The sequence below is a fragment of the Conger conger genome, chromosome 8, assembly GCF_963514075.1.
Source record: "Conger conger chromosome 8, fConCon1.1, whole genome shotgun sequence".
In the NCBI taxonomy this organism is placed as follows: Eukaryota; Metazoa; Chordata; class Actinopteri; order Anguilliformes; family Congridae; genus Conger; species Conger conger.
The window spans coordinates 56122173-56135084 of record NC_083767.1 but is presented as its reverse complement, the minus strand read 5'-3'; the positions used below and the strand labels follow the sequence as shown (position 1 = coordinate 56135084).

At 43.9% G+C, this 12912-nt stretch overlaps 2 protein-coding genes across 2 annotated transcripts in view; both read left to right on the top strand.

The window, feature by feature from the left end:
- Positions 1-5988, top strand: part of acer2 (alkaline ceramidase 2) — a 13685-nt gene extending 7697 nt beyond the window's left edge. The window contains exons 5-6 of the mRNA XM_061252156.1: positions 2763-2900; positions 4064-5988. Of these exons, the coding sequence (XP_061108140.1) occupies positions 2763-2900; positions 4064-4250 (325 nt within the window). The 3' untranslated portion in view covers positions 4251-5988. The remainder of the gene's footprint in view (positions 1-2762; positions 2901-4063) is intronic.
- A 1706-nt stretch (positions 5989-7694) lies between these two features.
- On the top strand, positions 7695-12015 carry LOC133134506 (uncharacterized). The gene is made up of 5 exons (XM_061250707.1): positions 7695-7743; positions 8866-9036; positions 9771-9945; positions 10024-10101; positions 10880-12015. The coding sequence occupies exons 1-5, from the start codon at positions 7695-7697 to the stop codon at positions 11022-11024; spliced, it is 618 nt and encodes a 205-aa protein (XP_061106691.1). The 3' UTR covers positions 11025-12015.
- Positions 12016-12912: the final 897 nt, after the last annotated feature.

Here is a 12912-nt window from a genome sequence, read left to right as displayed (position 1 = left end):
ATCCAATCCCCGCCTCAGCTCAGACCAGGACTGGTGGCGTCAGGCAGCTTGTGCTGAATTAAGTCACAAGCCGGTCAGACCCATCAGCGCAGAGGACAGGAGAGTGCTAAGAATAGCAGGTTATCTTCCCGCATTAGTGTCTGTGTCACAACAAGGGCAGCTCCACGTGCTCAAAAACGCATCACGCAATCCCTCTCTCTCAGCTCCTCTGTCTCGCCTCACTGGTGGCCGCGTGCCTTCCCGATAACGCGTAACGCTCTCGCAGCGTGTCTGCAGCGCTGCTACAACGTTACGACACAATGTTTTAGCATCGGGCAGCCGGCCGTCTGTACCCGTCTAGCGGGCAGAACAGTGGCGTCTCTGTGAAGTCCTGTTAATGCTGCCATTGTCCAAGTCAGTGTGTTCTGTACGCACAGCATCCTGCTGAAGGAATGTGTGAGTTTTAGTAACTGACGGTGATTAGGCTGTTTTTGTTCTTATGTCTCCCTGTGACCTCAGATCCCCTGTCCTTCTACTGCTTCTCAAGGCCTCCCCGCTGACCAAACTTCCTGTTTCCCCTGTGCGTGTGTGCGTGTGTGTGTGTGCGTGCGTGTGTTTGTGCTGGAAGTGAGAGAGGCTTTTCAATCCCTTCCCTGTACATGCGTTTGTATGTTTTCTGTGGTGTGGGCCGGCTGTTTGGCTCCCTTCAACATCAAGGCATCTAGGTCACGATGAGACTGGACTCAAGAGATTATAGTGTAGTATTTTCCACCGTAAACAGGTGCGCTAATATTGGATGTCTAATGCCTGAGATGAATCGTACAGCTGCCCTTGCCTTATTTAATCAGATGTGTATGGATGAATGGGTAGCATCTGAATGACACTGTGACATTACGGGGTGTTGCCATGACCTGTCCTTTGAGTTTTATTTATGCCTGCTTCATTACCTTCAGCGTTACAGGAGAAGGCTGGCACCGAGGCCCTACTACAGGGGGGTTTAAAATTAGCTGCATCGATCGCCAGCTGTCGGATGTCCAAGATGTATTTTCAGCTGCCCTCAATATAGATGAATGTCAGGAGAAAATCACACCAACATTCAAACCAAGATTCTTTTCCTTTTCATTAACCGTATTACTCAATTAGTGAAAAGGAACTTCTATTACATGGTAAATGGAGGGCCATTTAATAATACAATGTAGCCAAATGTAAATAGAAATTTTCATGTTTTTATATTAGAAATATTTCTTGGACACCAAAATTGGATGCCATGTTATTGACCCACGTATGTTATCAAAGTACAATTGCACTTCATGTTTAGTTCCCATATTGTCCATTAAAGAAATTGCTGATTAACCACATTGCAAAGTCTAAATACCAAATGTGAAGGATTAAGAAACACTGATTTGTCAGTCAGGAATGCTGTGGTTTTGCCCTTGTGTGGGAGAGGGGGGCTGCTATTGTTTGGTGACTAATATGTAGTGGCTTTGTGTAGTGGATGACTGATGTTCTCATGGCCATTGGAATACCTCCCCCTCTTTATGTCCAGACAAGAATGTATAACAGTTATTTTCAAATTCCTAACTAACTGATAAACACATGGGAGGGGTGCACAGGGCAGGCTGAGGAACTCAAAATCACACAATTGTTGGCAGGTCTGGGGATTTCAGGGAGCCAAACACAGTAGGTGTCCAATCAATGGTTGCAATAACAGGAAGGTTCATATCTGTTTTTTTACTCAAATCAAGCCTTTTAAGGACTGAAATGGCCATTCTTTGCTTTGTACCCTCGGATAACATTCCTGCTGTTTATCAGGCCTGGTTTATGCTCCGCCTCTGATCGGTCACCCACTGATTCAGTCTTAACTGTGAATGCAGACAGGGCCAATTTGTAAGCGTTTGGAGGTGTTTTTGTGGGTCAGGACACCAAAACATGTACGGAGTCGCTCTCCCCTCCCCGTTTGCCTGTGACACTGTGTCCTTTTCATCATTCGGGCTGAGGCGTTCACTGTGTGACATCAGCTGGGCTTTCAAAGCCTCCCTTGTCTTTGTATTAGTTCCACGCTCCAATTTAGAAAGTGCTGTAAAGTCAACAGATAAACAGTCCGCACTGTTTGTCCCAGTAGCACAGTGTTCCATCTCCTTCCTGCAATAGAGCGTGCATTCAGTTACCCGGTTTATAAACAACAATTTTGGTAGGAATCCTAGATGGAGCTGTAAAGATGGAATTGTCTGGGCCTTGCCTTTTGCACAAATGGTGTCTTGTTAAAACGTCCTTTCACTGGTATTTTATTATTTTTCTTTTTTGCTGATTCTGTGAACAAGTATAGCTTCGCTTTCCAAACTCTTGTCTTAGCACATGCAAACTCTAATGGGCCTATTATGATTGGAATGGCTTTATCTCTTTCAGAATGTCAGGCTGAATCTTTGCGAGTGTGTTATTACTGTCACTCCCCGTTTCTGTTTTCTTAGTCATGAGTCATGAGTCATGTTTCTGCTGGGAAGAATTTTCAAGCTGTTCATTTAAATGTGAAAATTGGTGGCAGAGCTTGTGTGTTCTAATTGTGTGTACTGTTTGTGTGTGTGTGTGTGTGTGTGTGTGTGTGTGTGTGTGTGTGTGTGTGTTTGTGTGTGTGTGCGTGTGTGTGTGTGTGTGTGTGTGCGTTTGTGTGTGCGTGTGTGCGTGTGTGCGTGCGTGCGTGCGTGCGTGCGTGCGTGCGTGCGCGTGCGTGCGTGTGTGTGTGTGTGTGTGTGTGTGTGCATGTGTGTGTGTATTCCCTGCTGCAGGTGTGAGAACCTGCGTGTGTTCAAGCTGGGGCTGCTCGCAGGGCTGTGGTGGACCCTCGCCCTGCTTTGCTGGATCAGCGACCGGATCTTCTGTGAGATGTGGTCCTCCGTCAACTTCCCCTACCTGCACTGCGCATGGTGGGTGCCCCCTAACCCTGACCTTAACCCTAACCGTGCACACAGTGCCTCCCCATCTCCCTGGGGCTAAACATGTGAAGACTGAACATGGCAGTCTTCCATAAATGCATATGTGAATGACCACATATAAAATTAGATCTGCAGCATTTAGGAATGTTTATGCAGTGCTCTTGAATGTGCTCGGTCCTGCTTATGAAGCAGTTGTATAGCTTGTGGATGAGTGGGTGCACTTCCCAGCTTAACTTCCATGTCAATAAGTCAAACGGTCTAGGAGGAGCTGTTTTTTAAATGTTTTTCCCAAAATTCAAAATGGCAGAAAATCTACCGAGACGCATCTTTTTGGCGAAGAGGCTTTTTTTTTGTTAATCTGGAGCCAGGGAATGTGTTGAAATGAATTTTGAATCTCGTAGAAATGGTTCAAGAGTTATAGACCAATGCGTTGTAACTTGTAACAATGCCACCATCTGGCTAATCGTGGTAATTTTTCAAACCTGGGTAGTGGGGGACCACTATCTGCCAAGTTTGGTTGCTGTAGGACATACGTGCTGTGCAAACACTTTTAGGGCAGAAAAATAATAATAATAGAAATCGGGGGGAAATCCAATATGGTTCCAGTGCTTGGACCCCTAATCGGGTAAAGCAACTCATAAGAGTACTATGATTACCACAATATTACATTACAAATGAAAATAAAAAATCACATTCTTGTATGCCTACCTTTCCTTGGCTCCTCTCCTTCCCGTCTCCCTGGCTCCTCTCCTTCCCGTTTCCTTGGCTCCTCTCCTTCCCGTTTCCTTGGCTCCTCTCCTTCCCGTTTCCCTGGCTCCTCTCCTTCCCGTCTCCCTGGCTCCTCTCCTTCCCGTTTCCTTGGCTCCTCTCCTTCCCGTCTCCTTGGCTCCTCCCCTTCCCGTTTCCTTGGCTCCTCTCCTTCCTGTTTCCTTGGCTCCTCTCCTTCCCGTTTCCTTGGCTCCTCTCCTTCCCGTCTCCTTGGCTCCTCTCCTTCCCGTCTCCTTGACTCCTCTCCTTCCCGTTTCCTTGGCTCCTCTCCTTCCCGTTTCCTTGGCTCCTCTCCGTCCCGTCTCCTTGGCTCCTCTCCTTCCCGTCTCCCTGGCTCCTCATCTTCCCGTCTCCTTGACTCCTCTCCTTCCCTATTCCCCTCGCAGGCACATCCTCATCTGCCTGGCCTCGTACCTGGGCTGCGTGTGCTTCGCTTACTTCGACGCCGCCTCCGAGGCCCCCGAGCAGGGTCCCGTCGTCAAGTTCTGGCCCAGCGAGAAGTGGGCCTTCATCGGGGTGCCCTACGTCACCCTGCTGTGCGTCCACAAGAAGTCCTCGGTCAAGGTGACATAGCCGGGCCCCGCGAGCCATCAGCTCCCCGTGGCGCCAGGAACAGTCTGTATTTTTATATCCACCCAAAGCTCGAATGGAGGGATGCAGAAGACTCCGGAAATATGAAGGCACCCTTACTTTTTTTTTTTTTCCCGAGAGATTTTTGTTAGAGAATGAAGGCATGTTTTCAGTGTTTGGTTTCGGGATTGTTTTCCACTATTGACTTGCTTGGGACCAAGGAGTTGTGTAATAATGTTAGTGTCGATGTAACGCTGGAGATTCCTCAGAATCTTTCCCGTGACCTCATCCAGTGGAGACTTCACTCGGACCTGGCTCAACAATGCCACCGCGCATTTCAACCCTTCAGCTCAAAAATATGGATTTCTGATACACAGCATGTTATGTGTATGTAAAACTGACCTCTTTCTCCATTTGCTTTTTGCCTTTGTTTTGTCAGAGTTTTATTAGTATTTAATTTATTATTCGGAAGGTATTCAACAATGTTTGTTGACATTTTTTTGATGGTTTCAGAGCCAATAAGCGGCCTCCACTTTGTCCGAAATTCACTGCTTAGGATCTGCCAATCAGGGTGTTCCTCTGTATCCAGTATCCAAGATAACGTGTTATCTGTGCAAATGAATGCATGCCTCTGTGTGAGGTCACTTTAAATGCAGTTAATTGACAGCTACACGACAACGCCTGCTTTCCCTGCCTCGATGGTGAATCTGAGTGGACCAGGGGCGGGGCCAGGGGTGGCACTGGCCCCCCCTGGAATCTGATTGGCCACCCCTGGTGCCCCCCCTACCAGAACCGGAATATGATAGGCCATTGTACGCAGCAAACAATATATATGGTAAGCCTTGATGGCTGGCCCCCCCCTCCTCTGGGTCTGTGCCCCATCCTGGCCCCCCCCATTCAAAATGTTCTAGACACGCCCCTGGAGTGGACAACTGTTCAATACACGTTGAAGCCATTTTTCCATATAGGGTGCATCTATCTCTCATTATAACCTCATGTAACTAACTTTTTGTTCCTTTATTTTGAGCCATTTGATGGATAACGGGAGCATTGTTATTTAGATATTTAAAGGGAAAATGTATTGCATATATCTGATGTAATGCTATGGATTGTTATTGTGCAAGTCATGTGACTGACTCCACTGGTGGTGAATATTATTTGGTTAAGTTTTTCTGAAGTAAGGCCACGGAAAGCAAGGCCACCAGTTCACATGCATTTAGAGGGACTTTTTGCCCTACAACAGCCAGCAATTTGATAAAAAATGTGAATTGTAGTTCTTATTGAACACTTTGGATTATATACCTACAGTAAATCTTTATTGTGAAACTCGCATGAAGGCCTTTTCATGAACTGGTTTACAGGGCATGACTTCAAACGTGAGTCTGTGAGCATAATCATGTATATTCTACTGTAGGACGAGCACTGGAAGGGGCTGGTGAATGCACTTCCTCCTGGGAGGCTGATATTCTGGCAGATTTGCCTTTCTGCGATAGTGTCTGAGCGAGGAGTGGTACAAACTTTGCACTCCATCACGTCTGCAAAAGGGCCAAAAGACTGTGATCTCTGCCTCTGTCTGTGTGCTGAAGATACACAGTCAGTCTGCACAGATTATTTATTTTAATCTTAACCAATTGCGTATTTGTAAACCGATAAATGTTTATAAATGAAGAATGAAGCATTTCATATGACTGTATTTTTACATTTTATCTTCTGTAGTAAACAAGACTTGTATGTAACAAGGCCTCTTGCTGTTCTGGTGTTTTGTTTTTTGTTTTTTTCCCCCCTCAAGGTTTGAGGGAGTCTCAAACGAAGGGAGTGTTGTGTGAGGGTAATGACAATCGGAGCAGGTGATCTGGTCGTCAGCGATGAGTGAGTGTTGTGAGTCACCTCATAACACTCACCAATATAATCTCCTTGAGTGGATTGCAATTCATTTTTGTGCCAGCCAGAATATAGCTATTTCTAAGTTTGTTATATATTTTTAGTTTTTAGTTTTTAGTTTGACAGGCCATTCAATATGAGGTCAGTAAATCACAAGAACCTACCAACCAACTATGAGCTTGTTTTAAAATCGCAGCCCTTATTGACGTAATGTTAACAAATCGATCTCAGAAAGTTATCTTCATAACATAGGCTGAAACTCCATGACAATAGGGGGCCCCCTAACTTGGTGATTGGCTCCAGACAAAAAGAGTTCCTGGAAAACTCCACTCTCTAAGTGGAATTTGTTCTCAGCAGGAAAGCATCCTTGGATAGAGATTCCAGCTCCCAACCCCCTCCCTGCCAGGCTGAGGCTCTTGTCACCCTTCCATGACCCTTGACCTCTCTTCTGTTCTCACAGGGGCGTGGGGGGGTTCAGATCCCCCCATCAAGCTGGGGCCCCTTTCAGGTCAGCCAGAGTTTTACTGGGAACACCAACCACATAAAAATGAGAAAAATGGAAACAAAAAATTGCCTTAAAAGCCCCTGATTTTGTGTTAAATTAAAATGATTGCTTTTAGGTCTCGAACAATATACAGTGAGCTCCATAATGTTTGGGATGAATATTGTTTCGGTTTCCGTACTCTGCAATGTTAGATTCATAATCACACCTTTCATAATCACATGCTGATAAAGTGCACATTCTCAGCTATTATTTAGGAGTACCATGGGGAAATGATGGCACTTTTGATACATAACGCCGCCATTTCAGGGTACTCTAATATTTGGGACATATTAATGTTATGAAAATGAACATAGTCATGTTTAGTACTTTGCATATCCTTTGCATTTAAATGACCAGGTGCTCAATGTCTCTGGTCTCCCAGGCCTGTACTTGCCCAATGTGAGCTCTTTATTAGGTATTTATTCAACTTCTGCTGCTGTAACCTATCCACAGGGAGGTTTGATACATTTTTGTGTTCAGAGATGCTCTTCTGCATACCACTGTTGTAATATGTGGTTATTTGCATTACTGTCACCTTCCTGTCAGCTTTAACCAGTCTGGCCCTTCTCCACTGACCACTGAAGTCTTCCCCCCCCCCCTTAGAACTGCTGCTTAATTTTTAGTTTTTCGCACCATTCTGTGCAAACTCTAGAGACTGTTGTGCGTGACAATCCCAAGAGATCAGCAGTTTCTGAGATACTCAAACCACCCTGTCTGGCAGCAACAATCATTCCACGGTCAACGTCACTTCCAATTACATTTCTTCCCCATTCTGACATTTGGTCTTGGAAAAACAGCTGAACCTCTTGACCATGTCTGCATGCTTTAGCACTATCGCTTTTCAACCCTTCACAAGGATGACCACGTCCTCCGAGGGGCCAGGGGTTGCAGGGCCCCATGCACTCTGCCGCTCGAGGGGAAAGAGTTAAAGTACAATGTGATTATCCTGATCTTGTGATCCGCAGCTCCTCCATGAAAGACTTCTTTTCTTACAGTACAGTGTGCGGGAGCTGCTATGTGGTATGCGGCCACGAGTGACAGCCGCTCTCCTGGATCCTTACGAAGCTTGTGGTGAGTAAAAGTAACTTTAAATAGGTAAAGTGGAACATAAATGTCATACGGAAACGCGTTTCCTGGTCCATACGAGCTATTAACTTCCGTGCTGTTGCAGCATTCTAAGTGAAAAGAGTCTTGAAAGGATGATGTTTCAGTTACGTTATTCTTGCTATTTTGAACGCACAAAAGAAAATTTGAATGCTAGATACAGTATTTAACTATTACATTTTATTCAGCTCTTTTGGTTATTTTTTTTTATGGTCATTTGTAAAGTATAATCATGCCTGTCAGATTTTTATTGCTACATCAGTCAGATCCAATGGAATGAATGACTGTGTTAAACTGTGAAAACCGATAACAGATAAAATTTTCCATTTTTCTTTATGCCACATGCAAATACATATGTAACCTACTCTGTAGATTTTATGTTGACTTACTGTATGACTATACCACTTTTCATTTTTTAATTCATGCAGGATTAGCACACATGCTGTCCTCTAAAAATACTTGTGTAAGACACGATTGTAGGACAGGCTGTTATGTACTTTTCTGTTGGATCATTACGGCAGTTGTGCATTTCTGCATATTTCTACAGGACACAGTTATACTGATCAGTATGACATGTTTACATACACTCACATTTGCAACACTCGCAATACGCATTCCTTTCAAACAGATTAAACCTCAGTGATGAATTACATGTTTATTTCTCAAGGCTGAATGCCAGAGATTCTACAACAGGCAGATGACATGTAAAATGCTACTGTTTTTGTCAACATTTTAGAGCAAATAGAGGTTGCCATTATACAGTTAATTAGAAAGTTCTTGGGAGATTTACGCAATTTTTGTGTAAATCTTTGCTGTACTCCAGCAAATTGTATTTGAAAGAAAACAATGGCTATGAGTTTAAAGTGCAGATTATCAGCTTAAATCCATATTGGATGACCTGTGTAGGAATTGCAGCCATTTTTCTACCGTTACCCCCCATGCTAGGGGAACAAAATTAATTGAACAAATGAACATAATCTAAAATAAAGTAATCATTGGTCGCGTATTCTTTTCTTAAGAACAGTACTGTTATGCGTCTGGGATCCTGGCACACGGAGGCTCTGAGGGGTGGGCTGTGGGAGTTTTGAGCTCTTGAGCCATGGAGCCAGCGGAGGCCACGCCAGCCAGCTCAGGCCCGGAGCAGGGACAGCGACGGCTCTCCTTCGCCTACCAGGGCCTGTCCGAGGTCCCCTACGACAGCATCCTGGAGCAGCGTGAGACTCTGGAAGTGCTGGACCTCAGCTACAACATGCTGGAGGAGTATCCTTCTGCAACCCCCCCCCCCCCCCCCCCCCACACACACACACACACACACACACCGGGGATAGTCATCTGTGTCTGTGGTATTTATGTACAGCTGTCCTCTGTTCAGGCCACTAGCCTTAGCCTGTACACCTTCAGTCCTGCATATGGCGGAATTCTCTGGCAAAAGCTGCAGAAACATTGTTTGCATGTAAGTGTAAATGTCTGCATTTATATGGCGCCTTTATCCAAAGCGCTGTACAATTGACGCTTCTCATTCACCCATTCACACACACACGGCAATTGGCTGCCATGCAAGGCACCTACCAGCTCGTCAGGAGCTATTGGGGGTTAGGTGTCTTGCTCAGGGACACTTTGACACACTCGGGGCGGGAATGAACCAGCAACCCTCCGACTGCCAGACGATTGCTCTTACCTCCTGAGCCAATGTCAGCCATAATAATGCTCTGTTAGATAACCTGGCATGTCCCTTGAATGTACAAAAACCAATGACGGTCCACCTGTGAGGCTGAAGGTACTGCAAGTGCAGGTGTACCTCATATATTCCTTTCTGTTTTCATGCTGAGCCATGTTCTGCACTGTGGAAACTCACTACTGCTCTGTACGGTCTTAAAATGCCTGTTGCAATTTCATTACAGCGTGTAGCATACGTAAGCTACAGTACTTTGTCTCTCTACAAGAGATCCCTTGTGCATTTATCCTCCCTTAATTCAGACAATAACGGAGCCCAGCTCTCCTGGGGGAACTGGAGAAACTCACCACGCTCATCCTGGACTGCAACAACTACAGTTCCCATGTCAAGTTCCCCTACATGCCCAGCATCACTACCATTTGGATCAACAAGAACAAGATCAGTAACCTGCCCACCTTTGTGGAGGAGATCAGCAGGAAGTTCCCCAGTATAAAGTAAGCACTGGACCGCAGCACTGCAGTGGGCCTGGGGTAGACGCAGCCCAGTCTGACACTTTTCCTCTCTCTCCTCAGGATTCTAAGTATGATGAACAATGAGGCTGCCCCCAGCTACTTCAATGGAGGGACTTTAACACAGTATATTGATTACAGGTAAATTGAACGGTTACTCTGTGAAGGTTGTGTGTGACTTAAATGCCCTTTTGCAGACTTGGGTTTTCCTCGACATCTCTCAATGCGGTGACAGTGACAGACACGCGAGCAATGCATAGGTTTAGCAGGGTTTTTTTTTTTCTTTTTCTTCTTGGCAGGTTTAAATAAAGGCTTTTAACTTCAACATTAAGAATGCTTTGGACTCCATGTTTACCTTTTCATATTTTTGACAGTCAAACTGACACCTTTCGGGCTCTTTCTTTTTTTAGCATGTTCATGTAGGTTTTGAATGTTCTGTGGATCTTGCACTCCTTTTTGTAAATCTGTAAGTGCATCCTGTTGTATGCCCAACAGAGAAAGTAAAGACAATTGAGGACAGAGGCTTCGCTCAAAGTTTCAAACAGATCCACCAAACATCCATTTTATTCATCACTACTTGAAAACATTGAGTTCAAACTGCACTTCTCTGGACTCTGTCCGATGCACACGCCCACTTTATAAGGACTGTCTCAACTGATATTTATTTGAGCAATGTACAGAAAGGTCATGGAGGAAACCAATGACATGGTAACGAGTTCATTTAAACCAGTTTTGTTGTAACCCTTAATATACCACACATCCAATTGTTGAGGGGCGGATAATATGTTGTTTATGAACATACAGTACAATACCTTTATGTGTTGTCATGCATGTTCCGCCTGAACCATCTGTATGTGGTGATATATTTATGGTCTTCATGGCGATGGTCTGACAGGCACGCTGGCATCTGTCCCCTCAGGCAGTATGTGATCAGTCAGATCCCCGGTCTGGAGGTACTGGACGACACAGAGGTGCTGGACAAAGAGCGCATGCAAGCTAAGAAGACCTACAGGATGCAGAGGATAAAAGACAACTACAAGAGGAAGAAAGAGCTTCGCCGCTGATCCCATCATGTCTGCCTGCTGCTTCGCGTTCCTCTGAACACTGAATTCTACTTCCAAGATCTTTTCATCTGAAATGGAAGACGGCAATTTCAGATGAAGATAAAGAGATTTTGATTCAAGAAGGAGCCTGATGGTTTAAGACAACTCGGTTTCAGTTTTCCACAAAATCTGGAATGAAGATTTGCATTTATTTTGTTAAATACCTGAAGCTATTATTTTTTCTGTTATGTGACAAGGATGCACATTGAGTGTTTTTCCTTTTCCAGATGATTGAAGTGATCTAATCATGTTTTAGGATGTATGAAATATGCTTTAAGAACCCCCCCAAAAAATCGAAATCTGGAATGTACGTTGTTCAATTTGGGGACAGACACCATTAACACACACATCCCAGTGCAGTAGCCTATAATCACAAGGCTTAATCAGGCTTATTTTTCATACAGGCAGCTGACATACATGAAGAGGCTTCCAGATTGTATGTGTACTTGTCTATAGCAGCTGGCCTCATAGTGCAGCCAGATATGAGGTGTGGACACAGTTATGTAAGTTACTATGTAAATGGAAGAGCAATGCTTGGCATGAGCCGAGTGTCATTTTTAGACCAACACTTATTTAATATTCAAGCCTTCTACAGGAATCTGACTCAAGGCGGTTTTGGCCTAGTGTTCCCTATTATGCTGCTTTCCTGTCAAAGGGTTTATTGTGCAGTCCACAACAATGACAGTAGGGGGCACTAGTACTCTGGGACATTAGAGCTTGAAATGAAGCAATATAGCTTTTGATATACATTTTTTTCCAACGAAATATACATATATATATTTATCCCCCCCCCCCCCATGTTTCACTGCCAGTGGCAAGCAGGATGTCAGCTAAACAGCTTTAACAGCTTTATTTATTGTTGCTTTGACATCCTTCTTTAAACATTAAAGCTGAATGTGTTTGTCACAGGCACGTTTACCCAGAACCAAATTAAAATAAAAAATAAAGTATACATTGGAATTGCTGTTATGTGTTGGTCAGCCTGGGACAATCGTTTAGTGAAATTACCTGGCAGAAGGAAATGTCATGACCAACTGAAGTCAAACCATTCAAGCTGTATTAAGCATGCAAGAGCATTTTTAATTGAAGCATTTGCAAAACCTAGCATGTTATCAAATAGAAGTGACTAGACTGGACTTTATAATTCAAAAATAGCTTTTGGCTCAATAAATAAGGTGATCAATATTTAAATAAAAAACTTAGAACTTATTTCCACCATACCCAATATGACTGATGAATTTGGCTAGGCTACCTTAGTTAGCATTTTGGTTCTCATAACCAGAAAGTATGTTCTGTCAAAGAAAAAAAAAGTGAGAACAGATTTCATAATAGCAAATGACAACCGATTACATTTTTAGCGGTAGAAACCATGGCTAATTGCAAAAAAATGTGGATGATGTCTTGTATACTTAACCATTGTTCTCTTTAGCAGCAATATATAAAGATGTAAGGCTGGAACAATCTGACATTGAAAAGGGCAAAGTTCAAGGATTAATTCATGGCTCCTATGGTAGAATGGCTTTCATAATGTTTAGAAGCTTATGAAACAAGACTTTAAAAATGGCTATATAATTTTACCAACATCCTACAGAGTCACCGCTGAAATGTAGGCAACACCCACTGACCTTTGGTAGGCTACCGCTTTCTAGTAAAGATAAGAATTTAGCTGAATCATTACCATAATATATGTAATATACAAGAAACAAAATTCTATTTCGAACGTTTTTAAAAGGACCTTGAAACGATCTGTGACATTGTCGTCAATATGGAATGTGACCAACGTTTCGCCTCTTCATCCTCATCCCAAACGAAATCGTCACAGACGCGATCGATTAATTAATCAATTATA